The sequence below is a fragment of the Carcharodon carcharias genome, chromosome 19, assembly GCF_017639515.1.
Source record: "Carcharodon carcharias isolate sCarCar2 chromosome 19, sCarCar2.pri, whole genome shotgun sequence".
NCBI classification, from domain to species: domain Eukaryota; kingdom Metazoa; phylum Chordata; class Chondrichthyes; order Lamniformes; family Lamnidae; genus Carcharodon; species Carcharodon carcharias.
Genome location: NC_054485.1, coordinates 98619122 through 98641224, shown reverse-complemented (window position 1 = coordinate 98641224; position 22103 = coordinate 98619122). Strand labels below are relative to the sequence as shown.

Genomic DNA, 22103 nt, shown 5'->3' with positions numbered 1-22103 from the left:
AAGGGGTCTTATGGACTCGGAACATCGGCTACGTCTCTCCCTCGACTGATGCTGCCTGAGTTTTTCCAGAATTTTCTGCTTTTTTTTTCAGACCTCCAGCATCCGTAGTATTCACAGAATGTTATCGGCACGGAAGGAGGCCATTCAGCCCATCGTGTCTGCATGATGCTCTCCAAATGAGCTTTATGACTTAGTGCCATTGCCCTGCCTGTACCCCTGCACGTTGTTTCTATTCATATAATCATCTAATGCCCTTTTGAATGCCTCGACTGAACCTGCCTCCACCAGTTCTTGCCAACTTGCATTTATATAGCGCCTTTGGCCATGCAAAAAAAAACGTTCCAAGAGAAACAGATGCACAAACATTGTGCCTTAAATAAACTATTCAGCTGGCTCCTCCTACCGGAAAGCCTAGCAAAAGTAAAAGTAAGAAAAAAAGTGAGCTTAGAAGCTGGCGGTGAAATGGCGTCGGAAAAACAATTCGAAAAGATAAAGAATGAAGCGACCTGTTCAATTTGTTTGGATTTTTACGAAGATCCGGTGATCCTCGACTGTGGACACAACTTCTGCCGAGCCTGCATTTTACAGTGTTGGGATCGGGAACCGGGACAAGGGAAGGTCACTTGCCCCGAGTGTCGGACTGAGTTCCTCCAGAGGAACGTCAGGCCCAACCGCTGTGTGTCCAACATTGTGGAGAGCGTCAGGAAATTGAGCCAGGAGCAGCGAGAGGCGGAGGCGGCTTTCCACTGCCGTGAACACGACGAGAAGCTGAAGCTGTTCTGCAGCAGCGACCAGAGAGCGATCTGTGTGGTGTGTGCCATGTCCCGAGATCACAGGGACCATGCAATCAGCCCTATAAAAGAAGCTGCTGAACTCTGCAAGGTACTACTGCTTGTTGCACACATTGCTGTTGGGCTGCTTTCGCTTCTGCACCCCTCTGGTCCCTCGAAATTGGCTGCTTATGATACACAGCGCTCTATGTTACCTCCCAATTTCTGATGCTGCCAGTCACAGGTCCTCTAGAGCCCAGCTTCTGCCTCTTTCTTGGTCGCATTAGCATCCCCCCTTCTGGCCTTGCACCATCATCCCTTCTGTCTTTTAATTACCCCTACCACACAGACTCTGTTTCAGCTTCTGTTAACTTTGCTCCTTTTCTCTCTCCACATTTGCTGCTGCGTATTTCCAGCGTTCTCTGCAGTGTTTTTCTTTTGATGTCCATGGATTGACTTCACAGAACAGAAATGCGGACAGGATGCATAATGGGCGACCACTTCATTATCGCCCATTTTTAACCTCACTGTTATGTCAAGGCAGATGACGTGTGCCAGGCTGACCACATCCACATGGGAAACTTGGTCGCTCTATCACAATGGTTTTGCAATTTGTATTTATTACAAGAAGATTTGTTCACTTTTAAAAGTTATGAGTCCACCAAGACCATTAGAGATTTCTTAAAAACTAAATCTAAATATTTATTAACAAAAGAAAAGATTTCAAGCACATACATAAGACTACAATTACTTAATACCATAAAAATAATCCTAAAATTCCTAATTAGCCTGACTCCCAGTTGCACTCCCCCTTTAAGGCAACACTCTAAAATAGATTTTAGATTTAAAAACGAAACCAGAAAGTTAACATAGTACCCACTTAACAGTGGAATTCCAAATGGTTTTCTCCAACTTCAGTTACCTTACATAGCCGGCTTATGCACAAATGGCTGGAGGCTTCTTGAAGGCTGTGTTACACACTCTTGTTAGATCTTACATGGCCCTCTCCTCACATAGCCTTTCATTTTCCTCTTTCTCTATTTAATATGTAAAATCTGTTGTTACATATGTCTTTGGAACAGTACCTTTCCCATAATATAAAAACTTTCATAAACTCAGACATTTACAGCACAGAAGGATGCCATCTGGCCCATCGTGTCCACGCTGGTCAACAAAGATCTGACTATGCTAATCCTATTTTCTAGCACGTGGCCCATTGCCCTGGAGGCCATGGCAATGAAAATGAATATTTAAATACTTCTTAAATGTTACAAGAGTTTCTGACTCAACCATCCCCTTAGGAAGCGAGCTCCAGACTCCCAACACCCTCTGGGTGAAAAAAAAGTCCCCATAACTCCTCTCTTAGCCTTCTACCTCTTACCTTAAATCTATGACCCCTGGTTATTGACCCCTCTAATAATGGAAAAAGTGCCTTACTATCTACCCTGTCAATGTCCCTCATAATCTTGTACATCTCCATCAGGTCCCCTCTCAGCTTTCGCTGCTCCAAGGAAAACAACCCCAGCCTATCCAATCTTTTCCTCATAGCTCAGACCCTCCAGCACAGGCAGCATCCTGGTAAATCTTCTCTCCATCCTCTCCAGTGCATCACATCCTTCCTATAATGTGGTGACCAGAACTGCACACAGTACTCCAGTCGTGGCCTAATCGTGTTTTATACAGTTCCAGCATGACCTCCCTGCTCTTGTATTCTATGCCTCGGCTAATAAAAGCAAGTTTCCCATATGCCTCCTTATCTACCTACCTTTAGGGGTCTGTGGATATACACACCAAGGTCCCTCTGATCTTCCGTACTTTCCAGGGTCCTACCATTCATAGTATAATCCCTTGCCTTGTTAGCCCTTCCCAAGTGCATTACATCACACTTTTCCAGGTTGAATTCCATTTGCCTCTGCACTGCCCACCTGACCAGTCCATTGATAGGTTCCTGCAGTTTACAGCTATCCTCCTCACTATTTACCACCCTACCAATTTGTGTGTCATCCACAAACTTCTTGATCATACCCCCTACATTTAAGTCCAAATCATTTATGTACACCACAAACAGCAAGCGTCCCAGCACCGAGCCCTGTGGAACCCCAATGGAAACAGACTTCCAGTCACAGACACATCCCTCTACCATCACCTTCTGCTTCCTGCCTCTCAGCCAATTTTGGATCTAACGTGCCACTTTGCCTTGGATCCCATGGGCTCTTACTTTCTTGATCAGTCTGCCATGAGGGACCTTGTCAAAAGCCTTGCTAAAGTCCATGCAGACCACACCAAATGCATTGCCCTCATCAACACTCTTGGTTACCTCAAAAAATTCAACCAGATTTGTCAAACTTGACTTCCCTTAACAAACCCATGCTGACTATCCCTGATTAATCCGTAACAAAAACAAAAATAAAAATACCTGGAAAAACTCAGCAGGTTTGACAGCATCTGCAGAGAGGAATACAGTTAACGTTTCGAGTCCGTATGACTCTTCAACAGAACTAAGAAAAAATAGAAGAGAGTTGAAATATAAGCTGGTTTAAGGGGGGGGTGGGACAGGTAGAACTGGATAGAGGACTAGTGATAGGTGGAGATTGCCAAAAGATGTCATAGACAAAAGGACAAAGAGGTGTTGACTAATTAATCCGTGTTGCTACAAGTGCAGATGTATTCTGTCCCTCAGAATTCTTTTCAGTAACTTACCCACCACTGAGATTAGACTGATTGGCCCATATTTTCTGGTCTATCCCTTCCTCACTTTTTTAATAATGAGACAGCGTTAGCAGTCCTCCAGTCCTCTGGCACCTCACCTGTGGCCAGAGAGGATTTGAAAATTACTGTGAGGGCCCCTGATATCTCTTCCCTTTCCTCCCTCAACAGCCTGGGACACATCTCATACGGGCCCGGGGATTTATCCACTTTTAAGACCACTAAACCTGTTAGTACCTCCTCTCTCTCTATGTTAATTTCCTCTAATATTTCACAGTTCTCCACCCTGATGTCTATACCTGCGTCGTCCTTTTCCATTGTGAAAACCAGTGCAAAGTATTCATTGAGGACTGTACCCATGTCTTGCCAGTCCACACATAGATTACCTCTATGGCCCCTAGTTGGCCCTATTCATTCCCTAGTTATTCTCTTGCTCTTTGGGTTTTCCTTTAATTTTCCCACCAATGCTTTCTCATGCACTTTCTTAGCTTTCCTAATTTCCTTTTTAAGTTCCCCCCTGCACATTTTATACTCCTCAAGGGATTCCGCCATTAGCTTCTCTTTTTTCTTAATCCTAACCTTTATGTCCCTTGACATCCAGGGCTCTGGACTTGGTCCCCACCTTTGTCTTTATGGGAACATATTTACCCTGTACTCTCGCTAATTCCTCTTTGGATGCCTCCCATTGCTCTGATACAGTTTTATCTGCAAGTAGCTGCTCCCAGTCCACTTGGGCCAAATCATATCTCATCTAAGTAAAATTGGCCTTTCCCCAGTTTAGAAGTTTTATTCCCAGCCCAACCTTATCTTTTCCATAACTATCCTAAATCTAACTGAGTTATGGTCACTATCTGCAAAATGCCTTTCACCAGCCCGGACTCATTTCCGAATATTAGGTCCGGAACTGCCCCTTCCATTGTTGGGCTTTCTACATACTGGCTAGTAAAGTTCTCCTGGATTCAAATTAAGAATTTTGTTCCCTCCCTACCTTGCACATTGAAACTATCCTAGTTCATATTTGGGTAGTCAAAATCCCCTAGTATTACTGCCTTATTATTCTTACACTTCTCTGAAACTTGGTTACATATTTGATCCTCTATCTCTCCCTGGCTGTTTGGGGGCCTATAGTACACACCCAACAGCGTGTTTGCCCCTTTTGTGTTTTTTACTGCTACCCGTATGGCCTTATTTGATGATATTTCCAAGATATCATCCCTCCTCACTGCTATAATTGATTGCTTGATCAATATTGCAAACTCCCTTCCTCTTCTATCCCCCTCTGTATCTCGTCTGAATATCCTATAGCCAAGAATGTTGAGCTGCCAATCCTGCCTTTCTTTTAACCAAATCTCAATCATAGCTATGATATCACACTCCAACGTGCCTATCTGTGCCCTCAGCTCATCCGTCGTATTCCTCAGGCTCCTTGCATTAAAATATATTCCATTTAGTCTGGCTAGACTCACTTCTTTCTTATCTAGCCTATGTTTCCTCTGCCTTCCAGACTCACTCACTAGCATTTTAATTTATAATTCTATCTCAGCTTCTCTCCCCTCTGAACTACTTTCCAGAATTCCAACCCTCTTGCCAATATAGTTTAAATCCTCCCCAACAGCATTAGCAAACCTCCCCGCGAGTCCTGTTCCTGTTCAGATGTAAACCGGCCAATTTGTATAGGTCCCACCTTCCCTAGAAATATGGCCTCAATGCCCCAGGAATCTAAAGCCCTCCCTCCTGCACCATCTCTCCGACCACACATTCATCTGTTCTATCCTTCTGTTCCTATTCTCACTACTGAGTGGCACCGGGAGTAATCCAGAGATTACTACCTTTGAAGTCCTGCTTTTTAATTTCTTACCTACCTCCCTGAAGCCTGCTTGCAGGACCTGATTTCTCTTTCTTTCAATGTCATTGGTCCCAACATGGACCATGGCCTCTGGCTGTTCACCCTCCCCCTTCAGAATGCCCTGCAGCTGTTCCATGACTTCCTTGACCCTGGCACCCGGGAGGCAACATACCATCCTGGAGTTGTGTCTATGGCCTCAGAAGCACCTGTCTATTCCCCTCACTAACGAATCCCCTACCATTATTGCCCTTCCACACTTCTTCGTCCCCACCCCCCCAGCCCTCCCCGAGCAGCTGGACCACCCACAGTGCCATGGCCTTGGTTCTGGTCGGCCTCCACAGAGGAACTGTCACTCTCAGCATTTTCCAAGGTCGAGAAACGGTTTGCGAGCAAGGTGCACTCGGGGGATTCCCTCACTACCTGTCTGGTCCCCTTCTTCTGTCTGACGGTTACCCATTTCTTCTCTGCTTGCGCTTCCTTAAGCTGCTGGGTAACCACATCCTGAAGCGTGTTATCCACAAACCTCTCCGCCTCATGAATGCACCGTAGCGCCCCCAGTGGCCGCTCAAGCTCCAAAACCTGGAGCTCGAGCTGCTCCAGTCGGAGGCACCTCCTGCACACATGGTCATCCAGACCGCCAGGAGCGTCTAGGATTTCCCACATAGTGAAGGATGTGCAAATCACGGGACTGAGGTCCCCAGACATATCTTAACTAAACAAAATATGGACCCTTGCTTTTATTTTAGCCTTACTGCTACTTGAGTATAGACTAGATGCTGGATCCTCTAGATAGACCAAATCTGCTAGGTGCTGTTGATTGCCTGTCCCAGGGTCCTCCTCTCGCACCCTCCTCTAGGTGTTGCTGACTGCCTGTCCCGGTGTCCTCCTGCCACACTCTCCTCTAGGTGCTGTTGATTGCCTGTCCCAGGTTCTTCCTCTCGCACTCTCCTCTAGGTGCTGCTGACTGCCTGTCCATGTTGCCAATATTGTTAGTAACCTTTGGGAAAAGGAAACACACTCCTTAGACTTGCTTATCTGGCTAGCTGTAAACAGATTAACGTCCATTTGAAATCCAAACAAATCCCTTCACTTATCTAAAAATGCAACTTCTCTTCACACCTTACATGCTAAGCCAGCATCCATGTTTACCCATTAGCATTTCGAGTACATTTCTACATCTAGCTTCTTTTGATAATTTCAAGCTTGCAGACCACCTGACTCCAGATGTAATTAAATCACAGGCAGAGCCCACACCCATAAACCTACTTTACAAAAAAAACCAGAAAAATATGATGAAAATTATTATACTTTCATAACACTCCATCGCTAAAATGATCTCCAGCAAATGCAGAGTAGGGCTGCCAGACCTATTTGTTATCTGTGGCTGAAAACAGGGAAATTTGAAAAAAAAAACATAGCTAAGTGTCAACACTATTCTTGGTACATGTTACTTAACAGGAAAGTGTGGTTTGTAATTCTGTAGTGTCCTCCTGTTCTCCCGCCATACTGTGATTTTTGTTTCCATTGAAGGCGGTGTAAAAATGCCAGTTGTCATTGTTGCTTTTGTTGTCCTTAATATCCTGAAACAAGTTCATGATGCTGGGTGATGGCTCTTAGTAATTTATTTCAGGAGAAGCTGCAAAATGTGCTGGATTTCCTTCAGAAACAAATTCAAGAAATTTCTGAATGCCAAAATGAAGAAGAAGGACATTTAATCAAATTGAAGGTGAGACGCCCATTCACCAACTGCCACCCCCCCACCACCCCCCCCACCCCCACCACCCCCACCGCCCACCGCCGCTGTCTTCCAAGGTCCTATTATCATAGAATCACAGACTCATATCCAGACAGATGGAAGCCCTTGGTCCCATTCTGCCTGCCCTGGCTCGTCGAATGAATATTATTAAATATTGAACTATATAGAAGATACAGCACACGAACGGGCTAGTTGGCCGAACAGGTCTGTGCTGAGCGTTTGCCTACACTATTTCATCCAACCCTTTCAGAATAACTACCTATTTCTTTCTCCCTCATGCACTTAACTGGCCTCCCCTTAAAGGTATCTGTGCTATTAACCTTAATCCCTCCACACGGTAGCAAGTTCTACAGTCCAACCACTCTTTGATTCAAGAAGTTTCACCTGAATTCTTTATTCTTTATTTATAGTGAGAACCCGCCTGGTTCACTAATGCCCTTTAGGGAAGGAAATCTGCCACCCTTACCCGGTCTGGCCTACATGTGACTCCAGACCCACAGCAATGCGGTTGACTCTTAACTGCTCTCTGAAATGGCCCTAGCCACTCAGTTCAAGGGCAGTTAGGAATGGGCAACAAATGCTGGCCTTGCCAGTGACACCCACATCCCGTGAAAGGATGAAGAGAAAAAAATCCTCCTTGTTAGATTCGTCAGTGCCTGCCCTGATTAGTTTCACTCCTTTGATCTTTTTCCGTAGCCTGGCATTTATTTTTAAATTTTCAAATACTTATCCAGTTCCCAATATCAACCTGAGGAGCAGATGAAGCGGATTGATGTGTGCTAGCACTGACCATGAATGCAAAACTGCTGGGGGGGTTGGGGGGGTGGGGGGGTGGTGGTGGGTTGGGTGCGGGGAGAGGAATGTTCCTGTCAGAGATGTGTTTTTAAGCCTGTTCTGGATTTAAATGGATTTTCCAAATCTTTGGAATTCTGAATGCTTCCATGCCACTGGGGAAGGGAAAAAAAGAAAAATATCTGCATTGGTCATTATAATCGGACATAACTTCCACATCAGTGTTGCTTCCCTTTCACACTTGATCCAACTGGACGCAAGAAAGCAACATTCATTAATGGATCTGGGCCATGCATTGGACTCTCAACTACGTCTTTCTCAACACATCCTGTGCGTGACACAAAGTAATGCTTGTCTCTTCATGCTTCACTGAGGGCAGAATTTTCCCGTTGGTGTGCGGGGGCAGGTTCCGCACCTCCGCGTATAAAATGACGCGCAGCGATGTCGGGCAAGCGGCCCGAGGCCACCGTGCTCCATCGCGATATTTCGCTGGGCGGGCGCGCAATGGTGTCTGACGTGCACCCGCCATTAATTAAAGGGCCACTTAAGGCCCTTGACTCACCAATCGCCGCTGATTTTTCGGCACCTGTGCCATCTTCGGGTTGGCGCACGGCTGCACTGGGCAAGCGGGAAATGTATAAACCTCATCCACGGGCGGGATAAGAGGGCTCACTGGGATCGCGAGTGTGCACGGTCAAGTATTTATTTTTGAAAGTTATTGAAACTTGTCTGTGTGATCTGCAGTACTTCAAAACACACACGAGTTGCTTTTTCTGGACTTTTAACCTTCAGGTCAGCACTCTGCAGTGAGGAATCTTTTCTGGGTCTGCAGGTTTCAGGCAGCCTTCCCTTAGCCTGGGAATGGGAGCTGAACTCTCCACTGTAGGCAGCTCCCCTGAGGAGGAAGGGAGGGCTAGAAGGGGGAGGAGGCCAGGAATGCACATTCAGCCTCCAGGGGAGCCACCTTTGGGAGGACAGGCGCAGGCACAAGGGGCGCAGGGCCAAGAGGTTGTCCAAGGCAGAAGGGGCCACAGAAGATGCCACTATCCTGCTGCCAGGGTATACAGGTAGTGAAGCAGCTACTTCAGCATGTCTAAGGTGCAGTGCCGAAGGAAGCTTCGACTGTCAAGGGAGACAGTCAACTATATCTGTCAGATGATTGGGCCTGAGATCTTCGCGAACTGTGTGGGTGGAGACCCCATGCCAGTGGCTCTGAAGGTTACAGCTGCCCTCAACTTTTATGCCTCTGGCTCCTTCCGGGGCTCGGTGGGTGATCTGTGCGGTGTCTCCCAATCAGCTGTCCACACTTGTGTCAAGTAGGTCATGGACGCTCTGCTCAGGCGTGCATTGACCTTCATCCACTTCCGCTGGACCAGGCAAGCCAGGCTGAGTGAACCAGAGGCTTTGAGGCTATTGCTGTCTTCCCCCGCATCCAGGGTGCTATAGACTGCACATATGTGGCCACCAAGGCACCAGCAGGTGAGCCCGCTGCTTTCATCAACAGGAAGGGCTTCCACTCCATGAATGTGCAGATAGTGTGTGATCACATGATGCAGATTCTACAAGTCTGTGCAAGGTACCCAGGCAGCTCCCATGACGCCTACATCCTCAGACACTCCCAGGTGCCGGGGCTCTTCAGTGCTCTGGCCCGGCTGCTGGGTGACAAGGACTATTCCCTGCAAAGGTGGCTCATGACGTCTCTCTGTCATCCAAGAACAGAAGCTGAGCAGCGCTACAATAGGAACCACGGCACCACAAGGGCTATAGTGGAAAGAGCCATCGGTCTTCTCAAGATGCGCTCCAATGATGCTGAAGGGAAGAATGAGGACTGTGGATCAGTTAACATGGAGACAATGACAAAGTACTTACCTGTCCTCCGGATCATTATGCGCTCATCTTTCCATAACCAATCGTCAAGTCATGTCGCAAAATTAAATCAATTAACATTCAGCAGTGATATGGCTGTTGGGAGAACAATGCTGACCTCACTGTTGGGCATAAATACCTGGCCATGGCACCCCAGCCTCACTGACACCAGTGGACCTGAGCGCATGGCGCCTCTCCAGATCCAGGGCCTCCTGCTAGAAGCAGCTAAGAATGGCGATCTGCGCCTGGCCGCCACCAGTCCTTGCATGCTCTGCCGCGTTATGAGAATTCTTCTTCTGAAGATTAGAGACGAGCATTGATTAGTGCAAATTGCACATGGATTCTCTTCGCGCACAGTCACCCCAACCAGAGTGGGACATATCAGGGCTCCAGTGCCTCCTCATCCCGCTGCTGCCGAACACTCACACAAAGATGCTAAACCTGCTCCCCAACCCCCACCCTCCCCCCTTGGACACATGCTGCCTACATTACATTAGGCACCACACGGTATATCCTTCCATAGCAAGGAGGCACAAGTTCACGGAGCGCAGAGTGCAGCATATGGTTTGTTGCCACGCCACTTTGAAGCTCACCTCCCAGCATGTCATCACCCTGATTTGGACATGTCCTGGAGTTCAAACACAGCGCCTAGGTGCAGCTCCTCCAGGTTGCCCCCAAACCAGTCTTGTGGGACTCAGTGTAATACGTACTGCAGGGGCAAACGTCTCTTCATCACCCTCTCAGGCTGACCTCAGCACGGGCAATATCCCCACCCAGCAAAGGACAAAAGCCATCAAAGATTCAATGCAGTCACTACACTCAGACTTGGGGGTTGTGGGGGGGGGTGGGGAGAAGCAGCAGGGGGGAAAGCCGACCTGCTGGGTTAAATGCCCAAAGCCAACATAGTACTCATCCTGCCAGAGCGCAACAAGTCATTGAAGCACTTGCGACACTGGATCCAGGTATGCTGCACCATGTCGCTGGAGATCACCACCTCCTCCCAGGCACATTTGGTCATGTGGAGGGGGCCTCCTCTTCCTACCTTGGGGAACCAATACCTCCAGCAGTGCTGCCACCTCTTGAGGGGGGCAGCAAGGCAGTCATCCGAAAAATGAGGGGCACACTGGCTACCCTACCCTCCAGCTTGGCCTGCCCCGCTGCCCTACCCTCCAGCCTGGCCCACTTCACTCGTCTATCCTCTGGACTGGCCTGCTCACCAGAAGCCCTCTGGTAAGCATTTCCACTTGCCATTGTGAGCAGCCTTGCAAAGGTTGCCAGCGCTTCATATAAACAGGCCGCTAGATCGCCATTGGACCCGCCGGACAGTGCACTCCTGCTGCCACCCACTCCCGCTATCCTTGGGAGTCGCGCATTATGCTGGGCAGGCCTTAATTGGCCCTCCCACGTAAAATAGCGGCGCGGACCTGATCTGACCCCCGCCAACCAGAAAATTCAGCCCGTGCATTTTGCCAATTAACTTAGGTAAACAATTTGAAACCTTCCACATATCACAATATCCTTACTGGACAACCATACGTCACACTTTCTTGTGGGAGATGGCGGCAGAGTCTTAATGTCACTGGACTGGTAATCTAGAGGCCCAGGCTAATGATCTGGATTCATGGGTTGAATTTCTATTCAACTCATTAAATCTGGGATTGAAAGCTAGCCTCAGGAATGATGTTTCGTGAAACTCTCATTGGCTTTGTAAAAAACCAATCTGGTTCACAAATGTGGACCATTTACGCGAAGAAGGAAATCTGCTGGTTTTACCTGGTCTGGACTACATGTGACTCCAGTCCGATACCAATGTGGTTGGCTCTTAACTGTGCTATGTAATGGCCTAGCAAGCCTTTCAGTTCAAGGGTAATTAGGGTGGGCAACAAATGCTGGCCTTGCCAGTGACTCCCACATCCCATGATCTCAAAGGATATAAAAAAACAAGTGCCACTGGATAACTATGAGAATTTGCGACAATGGTGCTGTTCCATCTTTTGGACCCAGGACTGCTGAGGTAAACGTTCTGCATGTGGCTGTCACTCTGGTTGAGGTCAGCCAACTAAACGAAAGCCAGGAATGGGAACTTTGAGGTTGGCTCAACTTTCCAAGCCGAGACTTTGGGTTTGCAAACTCCAAGGCAGGAACGACAGCCATGGAGCTCAGCCTGAAGGCTGAAGCTAACAGCTTCGAGGCCCCTTTAAATTCCAAGCATTTTTTTCTATTGGTGGGCCTGGCCTGAAGGACAGGTCTCTGAGGTCAGGAAGCTGCTGCAAAAAAAAAAACCCTGCGAAAGGGTAGGCGTTTTTTCTCTTCCAAAAAAATCCTGCAGTTTGTACGATTCCCACCACGGTGAACTTCTCCACCCCACCCCCCCACCCAACACTCATCCTCCACTCAGGAGCTAAACCACATCTCCCCCCCGCCACTCAGCAGCTGAAGCTACCCTGACCACCCCACCATCCAGGGCCATGTGAAGTCCGAGGCGTTAAAATAAGCTCACACCAGGAAAACACCTGGAAAGCCCTGCCCTAGGCTCTCAGAGAAGCCTTTAATTGCACTGTTGTACCTTTGTAATTATATCATCATCTCCAATCATCATGTCCCTCTCTGACACTCAGGGGCAGGTGAGAGGTTATTTGCAGCAAAATTTTATTTTTCAAACGTCTAGATTTTCCCGGTGATAAAACATATTTTAAGTTGTGCTGTGTAGCTGATCGGATACACTATTAGGTTGGTGCTGCGAAGCTTACTAATGCCCTGTTCACTTCACCAGAGCCAAGGAGATAAACTGCGACAGAGGATTGCGTCTGAATTTGATAAATTACACAAGTTTCTACACGACGAGGAACAAGCTCTGAAAAAGAAATTGGAGGAAAAGGAAAGGGCGCTGATTCAGCAAATAGAAGAAAACCTGGAGGACATTTCAGAACAAAGAGACTCCATTAACCAAACTATCGTAGATATACAGAAGAAACTAAAACTACAGGAGATGGAGTTACTGCAGGTACAACAGTTTCTGCATCACAAGTAGATCACTGATAAGATTTATAATGGGCTGATTCCAATTGATAGTTCTAATCAAAAGAGTGAATTCAGCTGTCCTATAGAAATTTTGGGATGAGATGGGGACCAGTTGGGGAAATTATTGTGGAGTCCCGTAAACATTCCTGCAAGAAGGTATTCTAGAGGCATTTCGAATTTCCTGGATATTTGCACCATTGTGTTGGTGCATCTCCAGCGTCATGCTTGTGCTACACAATGCAAAACCCAGAAACTGCGATGGGAATGATGGATGCATTTATATACACCCATGCCATGATGCCCTGGGATTTATGCAGAACTCTGTAAATGCCATCTGAAATATTGAAAACATCGGTTATCTTAGGTCTACAACCCCTCCCCACCCTCATGGCACCACCCCACTCCCCCCAGTTCCCCCCCTTCCCCCTCTATTCCCAGCCCAGTTGGGTTAATTGTGACCTGAAATTTCCTGGACCTATCACTGCATCCACAAATTGGAAAAAAAATATTGAGTTTGATGAAATGCATTTAAATGTCTGAGTTCCAACTAATTAAATGTAGTTAAGCAACATCTCTGAGGGTGGAGCTCTGTCCTAGGTAGTAGTCTGAAATTGGAAGGACGATTCCAGACAGCCTACAGTTGAACTGAATATAGGGCGGTCTAGATGATTCTGTGTGGTTTGTCCTCCTACACTGGATGAATTTTGACTCCCAGCTCTTTCTTGCTATTTTTAATTCAGTGCTGAAACCCAATAAAATACTTCAGGTATAAATGTAAAAGAAAGTTTCTAAGAGAAAGTTACAACGTCCTTTAGAAAACACTGGTTTGGTCCAATTTTTGACACCACACTTTAGGAAAGATGTGAAGAAAAGGCACAGGAAGGTACAAAAAAGACTTTTTGGAATAGTTCCAGGGATAAGTGGCTGCAGTTAAGCGATTAGACTGGAGAAGCTGGGGCTGATCTCCTTAGCTAAGGGAACATTGAGAGGCGATTTGGTAGAGTTGTTCAAAATCATGAGGGGCCTTGATGAAGTAGATAGAGAGAAACTGCTCCCATTGGCAATAGGGTTGAAAAACATAGGTTGAGGGTAACTGGCAGAAGAACAAAGGGCAACATGAGGATCTGGAATACACTGCCAAGGACAGTGATGGAGGCAGGTTCAATTATGGCTTTCTTAATGAAACTATGTAAGGACTTGAAGGTAAAAAAATTGCAAGGCCATGGGGAAACAGCAGTTAGTGGGACTAGTTAGATTGCTCTTGCCAAGAGCCAATATAGAATCAGTGGGTCAAATGGCCTTCTTCTTTGCTGTAACCATTCTATGGTTCCATGATTATGACTTCTGGTGATTGTGCCAAACAGATGATACTATATCAGCCACCATTTTGTTCAAAAATATGATCACTGCTGAAAATTTGCCTCTAACTCCTTGTGATATTTACTATTTTCTTTTCTAGGATGACAAGTCGATTAGTGACAGGTATGTGACATTTTTCTTTCTTCAAAGTAAATCCCTGGTGCATATTATCCTGTGAAGAATCATAGGATCATTTGCACAGAAGGAGGCTATTTGGCCTATTATTCCTGTCTTGGCTCTTTGAAAGAGCTATCCACTTAGTCTCACTCCCCTACTCTTTGCCCATGACCTTCAACTAACAGAAAGGAGGAGGTTGCGGGAAATGGAGAGTTATAACTCCAAAAATAAAAGTTGAGGCAACAGAAAAGTATATCGATGTGGGTAAAGACATGCTGAGAGGGACAGGAAAGGACAGAGAGTTTAACGGTAATAGTGCATCAGAGAATAAGATCCATGCAAGTAATAGTAGTAGAATATAGAATTGAAGTCACTTTATCTGATGGCTGCAGAGATAGGGGATGTGCCGCCTACAATTTTCCAAAATCTCCTAGTATCCCCAATAAAATAAACCCCCAGGACTTGAAGGCCCACATCCCAGGGTTGAAAAGAGATGGCTGCAGAGATAGGGGATGTGCCGCCTACAATTTTCCAAAATCTCCTAGTATCCCCAATAAAATAAATGAACTAGTGGCACAAATAAAGTCACAAATAAAGATAAATCATTTAGATCTAATCACCATTACAGAGAAGTGATTACAGGTTATGCAACATTCCAAACAGACAGGTAGAAGGGAAAAGGAAGAGGGGTTGGCTTGAGGGGTTGGCAGGAGTTGGAGGCAAAGGATGACATAAGGATATCAGTGAGAAAGGAAGTGGGGGAATTTGATCTTCATATAGACTTGACCAATCAAATTGGCAAATGTCATCTGGAACATGTGTTTATATAATGCTTTCGTGATAGCTTCCTGGAACAATATGTTGTGGAACATATTAGGGATAAAGCTATATTAGGTCTAATGTTGTGCAATGTTAAGTAAAAGATCCGCTGGGAAATAGTGACCATAATACAATTGAATTCCAATTCAAGTTTGAAAACGACATACTCCAGTCACAAACAACAATCTTAAACTTCAACAAAGGCAATTACTTAGGTATAAGGGGAGTGCTGGCTAAGGTTGATTGGGCAAATGGACAGAAAGTTATGGCAGTAAATGAACAGTGGAAAACATTGAAAAAAAACAATTCAACATGTTCAACAAAATCATGTTTCATTGAAAAAAATGAAAACTGGCCAGAAAGATCCATCTGTGGCTTACTAAGGAGTTTAAGGATAGTGTTAGATTAAAAGAAGAGGCTTTTAATGTTGCAAAAAATAATAAGTCTGAGGATTGAGAGTGTTTTAGAAACCAGCAAAGGACCATCAAAAAGTTGATAAAAAGGAAAAGAAATAATAATATGAGAGTAAACGAGCCAGGAATATAAAAACAGATTGTAAGTGCTTTTACAAGCATATTAAAAGGTAGTGAGTAGCTAAAAAAAAAGGTCCCTTAGAAACAGAGTCAGGAGAAATTTTCCTGAGGAATGAGGATGTGTTTTGAACAAATGTTTTATGTCTTTCTTCACACTTGAAGACACACGTTAGGCACAGAAATAGAAGATAACCTAGGGCAAATAAGAGTGAGGGAATTAAGGTAATTAATATCAGCAGAAGAAAAAGTACTGGAGAAACTCAAGGGACTAAAATCTGACAAACCCCCAGGACTTGAAGGCCCACATCCCAGGGTTGAAAAGAGATGGCTGCAGAGATAGGGGATGTGCCGCCTACAATTTTCCAAAATCTCCTAGATTCTGGAGTGGTCTCAGCAGACTAGAAGTTAGCAAATGTAACACCACTATTCACAAAATGAGAGAGCGAGAAAATGGGGAACTAGAGGCTAATTAGCCTGACATCAGTCTTAAGGGTGCTGCAATCTATTATGAAGGAAGTCTAAACAATGCACTTAGAAAAGCATAGTATTACAAAATGGAAATCCTATTTGACAAACGTATTAGAATGTTTTGCAGATGTGTCTTGTAAGATGGATAAAGGGGAACCCGTAGATACTTGGATTCGTAGAAGGCATTCGATAAGCTGCCACACAACAGAAGATAAGGGCTCATGGAGCTGAGGATGATATATTTACATGGATATAAGATTGGTTAATGGGCAAGAAGCAAAGAGTCTGGATAAATGGGATATTTTCAAATTGGCAGGCTGAGACTAGTCGACTGCCACAGGATCAGTGCTGGGGCCTCAGCTACTTACAATATATATTAAAGACTCAGGTGAAGAAACAGATTAATGTGCCTAAGTTTGCTGATGATAAAAAGCTAGATGAGAATGTAAGCTGTGAGGAGAACACAGAGGCAGCAGCGATATAAATAGGTTAAGTGAGCGGGCAACAAGGTGGCAATGGGGTATAATGTGGGAATTCTAAAGTTATACACTTTGGTTCATAAGAATGGAAAAGCAGAATATTTTTTAAAATCACAGAATCACAGAATTTTAATGGCACAGGAAGAGGCCATTTGGCCCATCATGTTTGCACCGGCTCTCCAAATGAGCATTATGACCCCGTGCCATTGCCCTGCCCTTTCCCCGTACACCTGCACATTGTTTCTATTCAAATAATCATCCAATGCCCTCTTGAATGCCTTGATTGAACCTGCCTCCACCACACTTCCAGGCAGTGCATTCCAGACCCAAACCACTCGGTGTGTGAAAAAGTTTTTTCTCGTGTCACATTTAGTTCATTTGCAAATCACTTCAAACCTGTGCCCTCTTGTTCTTGTTCCTTTTATGAGTGGGAACAGCTTCTCCCTATCTACTCTGTCCAGCCCCCTCATGATTTTGAACATCTCTATCAAATCTCCCCTCAGCCTTCTTTTCTCCAAGGCGAACAGTCCCAATCTCTCCATAGCTGAAGTTTCTCATCCCTGGTACCATTCTTGTAAACCTCTTCTGCACTCTCTCCAATATGTTCACATCCTTCCTATAATGTGGCGCCCAGAACTGTACACAATACTCCAGCTGAGGTCAACCAGCATCTTATATAAATTCAGCATAACCTGTTCTTGTACTTTATGCCCCTATTAATAAAGAACAGCACACCATATGCTCTCTCCACCTGTCCTGCCACCTTCAATGATCTATGAACATATACACCCATATTCTGCTTCTGCACCCCCTTCAAAATTTCACCCTTTATTTTATATTGTCTGTCCATGTTCTTCCTACCAAAATGCATCTCCTCACACTTCTCCACATTGAACTTCATCTGCTGCCTATCTGCCCACTCCACCAAACTTGTCTATATCCGCTTGAAGCTCCATACCCTCCTCCTGTCAGTTCACAACACTCACGAGCTTCATATCATCCGCAAACTTTGAAATTAACCCCGCACACCAAGATCTAGATCATTAATATATAAATCAGGAAAAGCAAGGGTCCCAATACCAACCCCTGGGGAACTCTACTACAAACCTTCCCCCAGCCTGAAAAATATCCGTTTACAATTACTCTCTGCTTCCTATCTGTCAACCAATTTTGTATTCACGTTGCTGCTGTCCCTTTTATTCCATGAGCAATAACTTTTCTCACAAGTTCATTGTGTGGCACTGTGTCAGCTGCCTTTTGGAAGTCCATGTACACCACATCAACAGCATTACCCTCATCGGCCTTTTGTGTTACCCCTTCAAAAAACTCAAGCAAGTTAGTTAAACATGATTTCCCATTTAGAAATCCATGCTGGACCTTCCTTATCAACCCATATTTTTCCATGTGACTACTAATTCTATCTCAAACAATTGTTTCTAGAATCTTGCCTACCACTGAAGTTTAACTGACTGGTCTGTAATTGCTGGCTTATTCTTAAACCTTTTTTGAACAAGGGCATAATGTTTGCAATTCTCCAGTCCTCTACCACCCCCGAGTCTAGGGAAGACTGAAAGATTAATGGCCAGTGCCCCTGCAATTTCTACTCTCACTTCCTTCAATATCCTTGGATGCATCTCATCCAGTCCCGGTGCCTTGTCAACTTTAAGTACCGACAGTCTATTCAACATTTCTTCTTTATAAATTTTGAACACTTCTCTTGACAGAGTTTCCTCGTTTGTCACCATGGTCTGGGTAGCTTCTACCTACTTGGTAAAGACGGATGCAAAGTTTTTTTTTGGAAAAAATATACTTTATTCATAAAATATCAGAAAGAACACTACAAAACATTTCTAAATGGCCATCACAAATAGTGCAATCAGATTCAACTTTTACACATGGATCATGAAGTTCTTCAATACAATCAATGAACATTACAGTCATTTCAATATGGTCATTACAGACAGTGCAATGGGATTGGAGTTATCTACGTACATCATGTTGCACTCTGAGGTGCTTCAATACAATTATGATACATTTAGTGTTCACTACATACAATATTTGTGAATCGTACAGCCTGAGAGGTCTGAGTACCTCAGCCATGGCCCCTTCATCCGTATGTAAATTCCCTTTTAGGTCCCTAATCGGCCCTAATCCTCCTTTTACCACCCTTTTACTATTTATATGTCTATAGCACACTTTGGGATTCCCCTTTGTGTTGGCTGCCAGTCTTTTCTCATAATCCCTCTTTGCTTCTGTAATATGCTTTTTCACCTCCCCACTGAACATTCTCTCTCGTCCGTGATGATAACAACAATGTCAATTGGGTTATTTTTAAATACGACAGACACCTAATTGTTCCTGACTCACAAGGCACAGAATGCAAGGAATTTAAACTTCAATGCACAAATTACTGTATTGCCAAATATTCCTCTTGGTTCTCAATCGTATTTTCTACCTGACACCTGTCATAAGCTTAATTTCAATATCCTTTTTCATCCGGAGAGCTCTGGATTTGTTTGCCCTTCCTTTCCCTTTTGATGGCATTTACCTTGACTGTGCCCAAACCAATTCTTTTTTGAAGCTAAAAGCAAAATATTGCTGATGCTGGAAATCTGAAACAAGAACAAAAATTGCTGGAAAAACTCAGCAGCATCTGTGGAGAGAAAGAATTAACGTTTCGAGTCCAGATAATTCTTTTTCAGAACTAAAGAGAAGTAGAAATGAGGTGAAATATATACTGCATAAGGGGGTTGGACAGATGAAGCTGGATAGAAGGCCAGTGATAGGTGGAGGCAAAGGAGAGATTGCAAAAGATGCCATAAACAAAAGGTCGAAGGGATGTTGATGGTGGTAATACCCGCCAACCCTTGCTTTTAGTTCCTTTGCCTCCGTCGCATCTGCTCCAATGATGCCACTTTCCTAAGCAGTATTTCTGACATGTCTTCCTTCATCCTTAACCAAGGTTTCCCACCCACCGTGGTTGACAGGGCCCTCAACCATGTCCGACCCATCTCCTGCGCCTCTCCCCTCACAAATTCCTCTCCCTCCCAGAACTATGATAGGGTCCCCTTTGTCCTCACTTTTCACCCCGCCAGCCTCCGTCTTCAAAGGATCATCCTCCGCCATTTCTAGCATGATGCCACCACCAAACACATCTTCCCTTCACCCCCCGTCGGCATTCCGTAGCTACCGTTCCCTCCGGGACACTCCTCCATCACCTCAACCCTCTCCCACGGCACCTTCCCATGCAACCGCAGAAGGTGCAACACCTGCCCCTTTACTTCTGACCTCCTCACCGTCCAAGGGCCCAAACACTCCTTTCAAGTGAAGCATCACTTCACTTGCACTTCCCTCAATTTAGTTTACTGCATTCGTTATTCCCAATGCGGTTTCCTCTACATTGGAGAGACCAAACACAGACTGGGTGAACGCTTTGCAGAACACCTTCGGTCTCTCCGCAAGCATTACCAAAACCCTGTCGCTTGCCATTTCAACACTCCACCCTGCTCTCATGCCCACATGTCTGTCCTTGGCCTGTTGCAATGTTCCAGTGAAGTTCAACGCAAACTGGAGGAACAGCACCTCATCTTCCGATTAGGCAATTTACAGCCTTTCAGACTTAACATCGGGTTTAACAATTTCAGATCATGAACTGTCTCCTCCATCCCCAACCCTTTTTGATTCCCTTTTTTCAAATATTTATTTTTAAATTTTTATGTATACATTTTTCTCCCGCCTATTTCTATTATTATTTTTAAAATTTATTTCCAATCATCGTTTTATCCCCACCTTTTAGCCTATTTTGATCCCCCTCCTCCCACCCCACCCCCACTAGGGCTATCTGTCACTGGCTCATCCTGCTTTCTACTTTTAATATCACCATGAGCACCTCCTTTACCCAGTAGCACCACCATCAACATCCCTTCAAGCTTTTGTTTATTTCATCTTTTGCATTCTCTCCTTTGCCTCCGCCTATCACTGGCCCTCTATCCAGCTTCATCTATCCCACTCCCCCCCCATACAGTATATATTTCACCACATTTCTACTCTTTTTTGAAGCTAGCCCATTGTTCAAAATGGATTTAAAATAGATAGTCTGCTCATTCCAATAGGCACGCCCAGCAGTAACAGATCTACCAGCTGCTAAGCTGAGACTCAGTACTCGGCTGTAGCTTTTAAACCCACCCCAACAAGCTTCTCCTTAAAAAACTGGAACCACACGTGGTGTGAATCTGACTCTAAAGGCACATTATAGCGTTCGCACCGTATTATAGCAGTAAATTGAGTCATTAGTGATCTTAAATGGCATTTACATAACACGGGTGGGGTTCCAACTTTTAAGTCCACCTGCCCACCTGCATATTACACAAAACTGGCATGGTGACCTCGGGATCGCTGCCCTCTATCAACATGCCCAATAATATGTCTCTGGATGTGGAAATGCTTGCGATTTGGGAGTGTATTATCCTGCCCACTGTGTGCAATTTTGGACTCCATATTTAAGGAAAGATATAGTTGCGTTTCCAGCAGTACAGCATATTTCACTAGATTGGTCCCTGGGATGAGAGGGTTTCCTATGATGAGAGGCTGAGTAAATTGGGTCTGTACACCCCGGAGTTTAGAAGAATGAGAGGCGATCTCATTAAAATATTCGAGATATGAAGGGGCTCGACAGGTTAGACTCTGAGAGGTTGTTTCCTCTGGCTGCTGAGCCTAGGCCAAGGGGCCACAGTTCCAGCATAAGGAGCCGATCACTTAGCACTGATGTGGGGAGAAATTTCTATCGTCAAAGGGTTGTGAATATTTGGAACTTTCTACCTTGGAAAGTTGTGGATGTGCATAATTGAGTATGTTTAAGGATGAGATGGACAGATTTTTGGTGTCTCAGGGAATCAAGGTAAATGGGGAGTGGGCAGGAAAGTGGAGCTGAGGCCCAAGATCACTCATGACGTTCTCTCCTCAACCTCCCTTCTTGATGTTCTCATCCCTTTCAATTGCTCTCACTCTTGTGATGACTCTGCAGGTCTAACAGCATCGGTGGAGGGATAAAAAAAACAGAATTAACGTTTCGAGTCCTTATGACCTGCTCTGAAGAAGAGTCATAAGGACTCTAAACGTTAATTCTGCTTTTCTCTCCACGGATATTATTAGACCTGCTGAGTTTTTCCAGCATTTTCTGTTTTTGTTTTGATATAAATTTAAGTCTTTCTTTACTTTTACCTTTTTTTATTTCTCATGTTCTCTCTCTTATGTTTAAAATAATTTTATTATGGCTGTAGACTCCCAATACTCTCTTCAATTTAGTAACTTTTTAAGCTCTTCATTTTGTATCATAATTGCAGTAAAATAAAACCCGTATATTTTACCTTTCCCCAATTTGTTGCTCAAATATGCCCCACTGACAGAGAAACGTTGAAATATTTCCCTTATTGACCAGTTCCTTTTGTATCTTATTTTATTTTCTCCGTTTTAATATATAGGATAGCCACTAATAAATCCACAAAGGAATTCAAGAAGAACTTCTTTACTTAGCGAATGTTTAGAATGTGGAACTCATTACTGGAAGGAGTG

The 22103-nt window shown here is 44.8% G+C and overlaps 1 protein-coding gene across 1 annotated transcript in view; it reads left to right on the top strand.

Annotated features, from left to right (window-relative positions):
• Positions 1 to 402: 402 nt before the first annotated feature.
• Positions 403 to 22103, top strand: part of LOC121291291 (nuclear factor 7, brain-like) — a 65239-nt gene continuing 43538 nt past the window's right edge. The window contains exons 1-4 of the mRNA XM_041212362.1: positions 403 to 882; positions 6953 to 7048; positions 12510 to 12740; positions 14217 to 14239. Of these exons, the coding sequence (XP_041068296.1) occupies positions 463 to 882; positions 6953 to 7048; positions 12510 to 12740; positions 14217 to 14239 (770 nt within the window). The 5' untranslated portion in view covers positions 403 to 462. The remainder of the gene's footprint in view (positions 883 to 6952; positions 7049 to 12509; positions 12741 to 14216; positions 14240 to 22103) is intronic.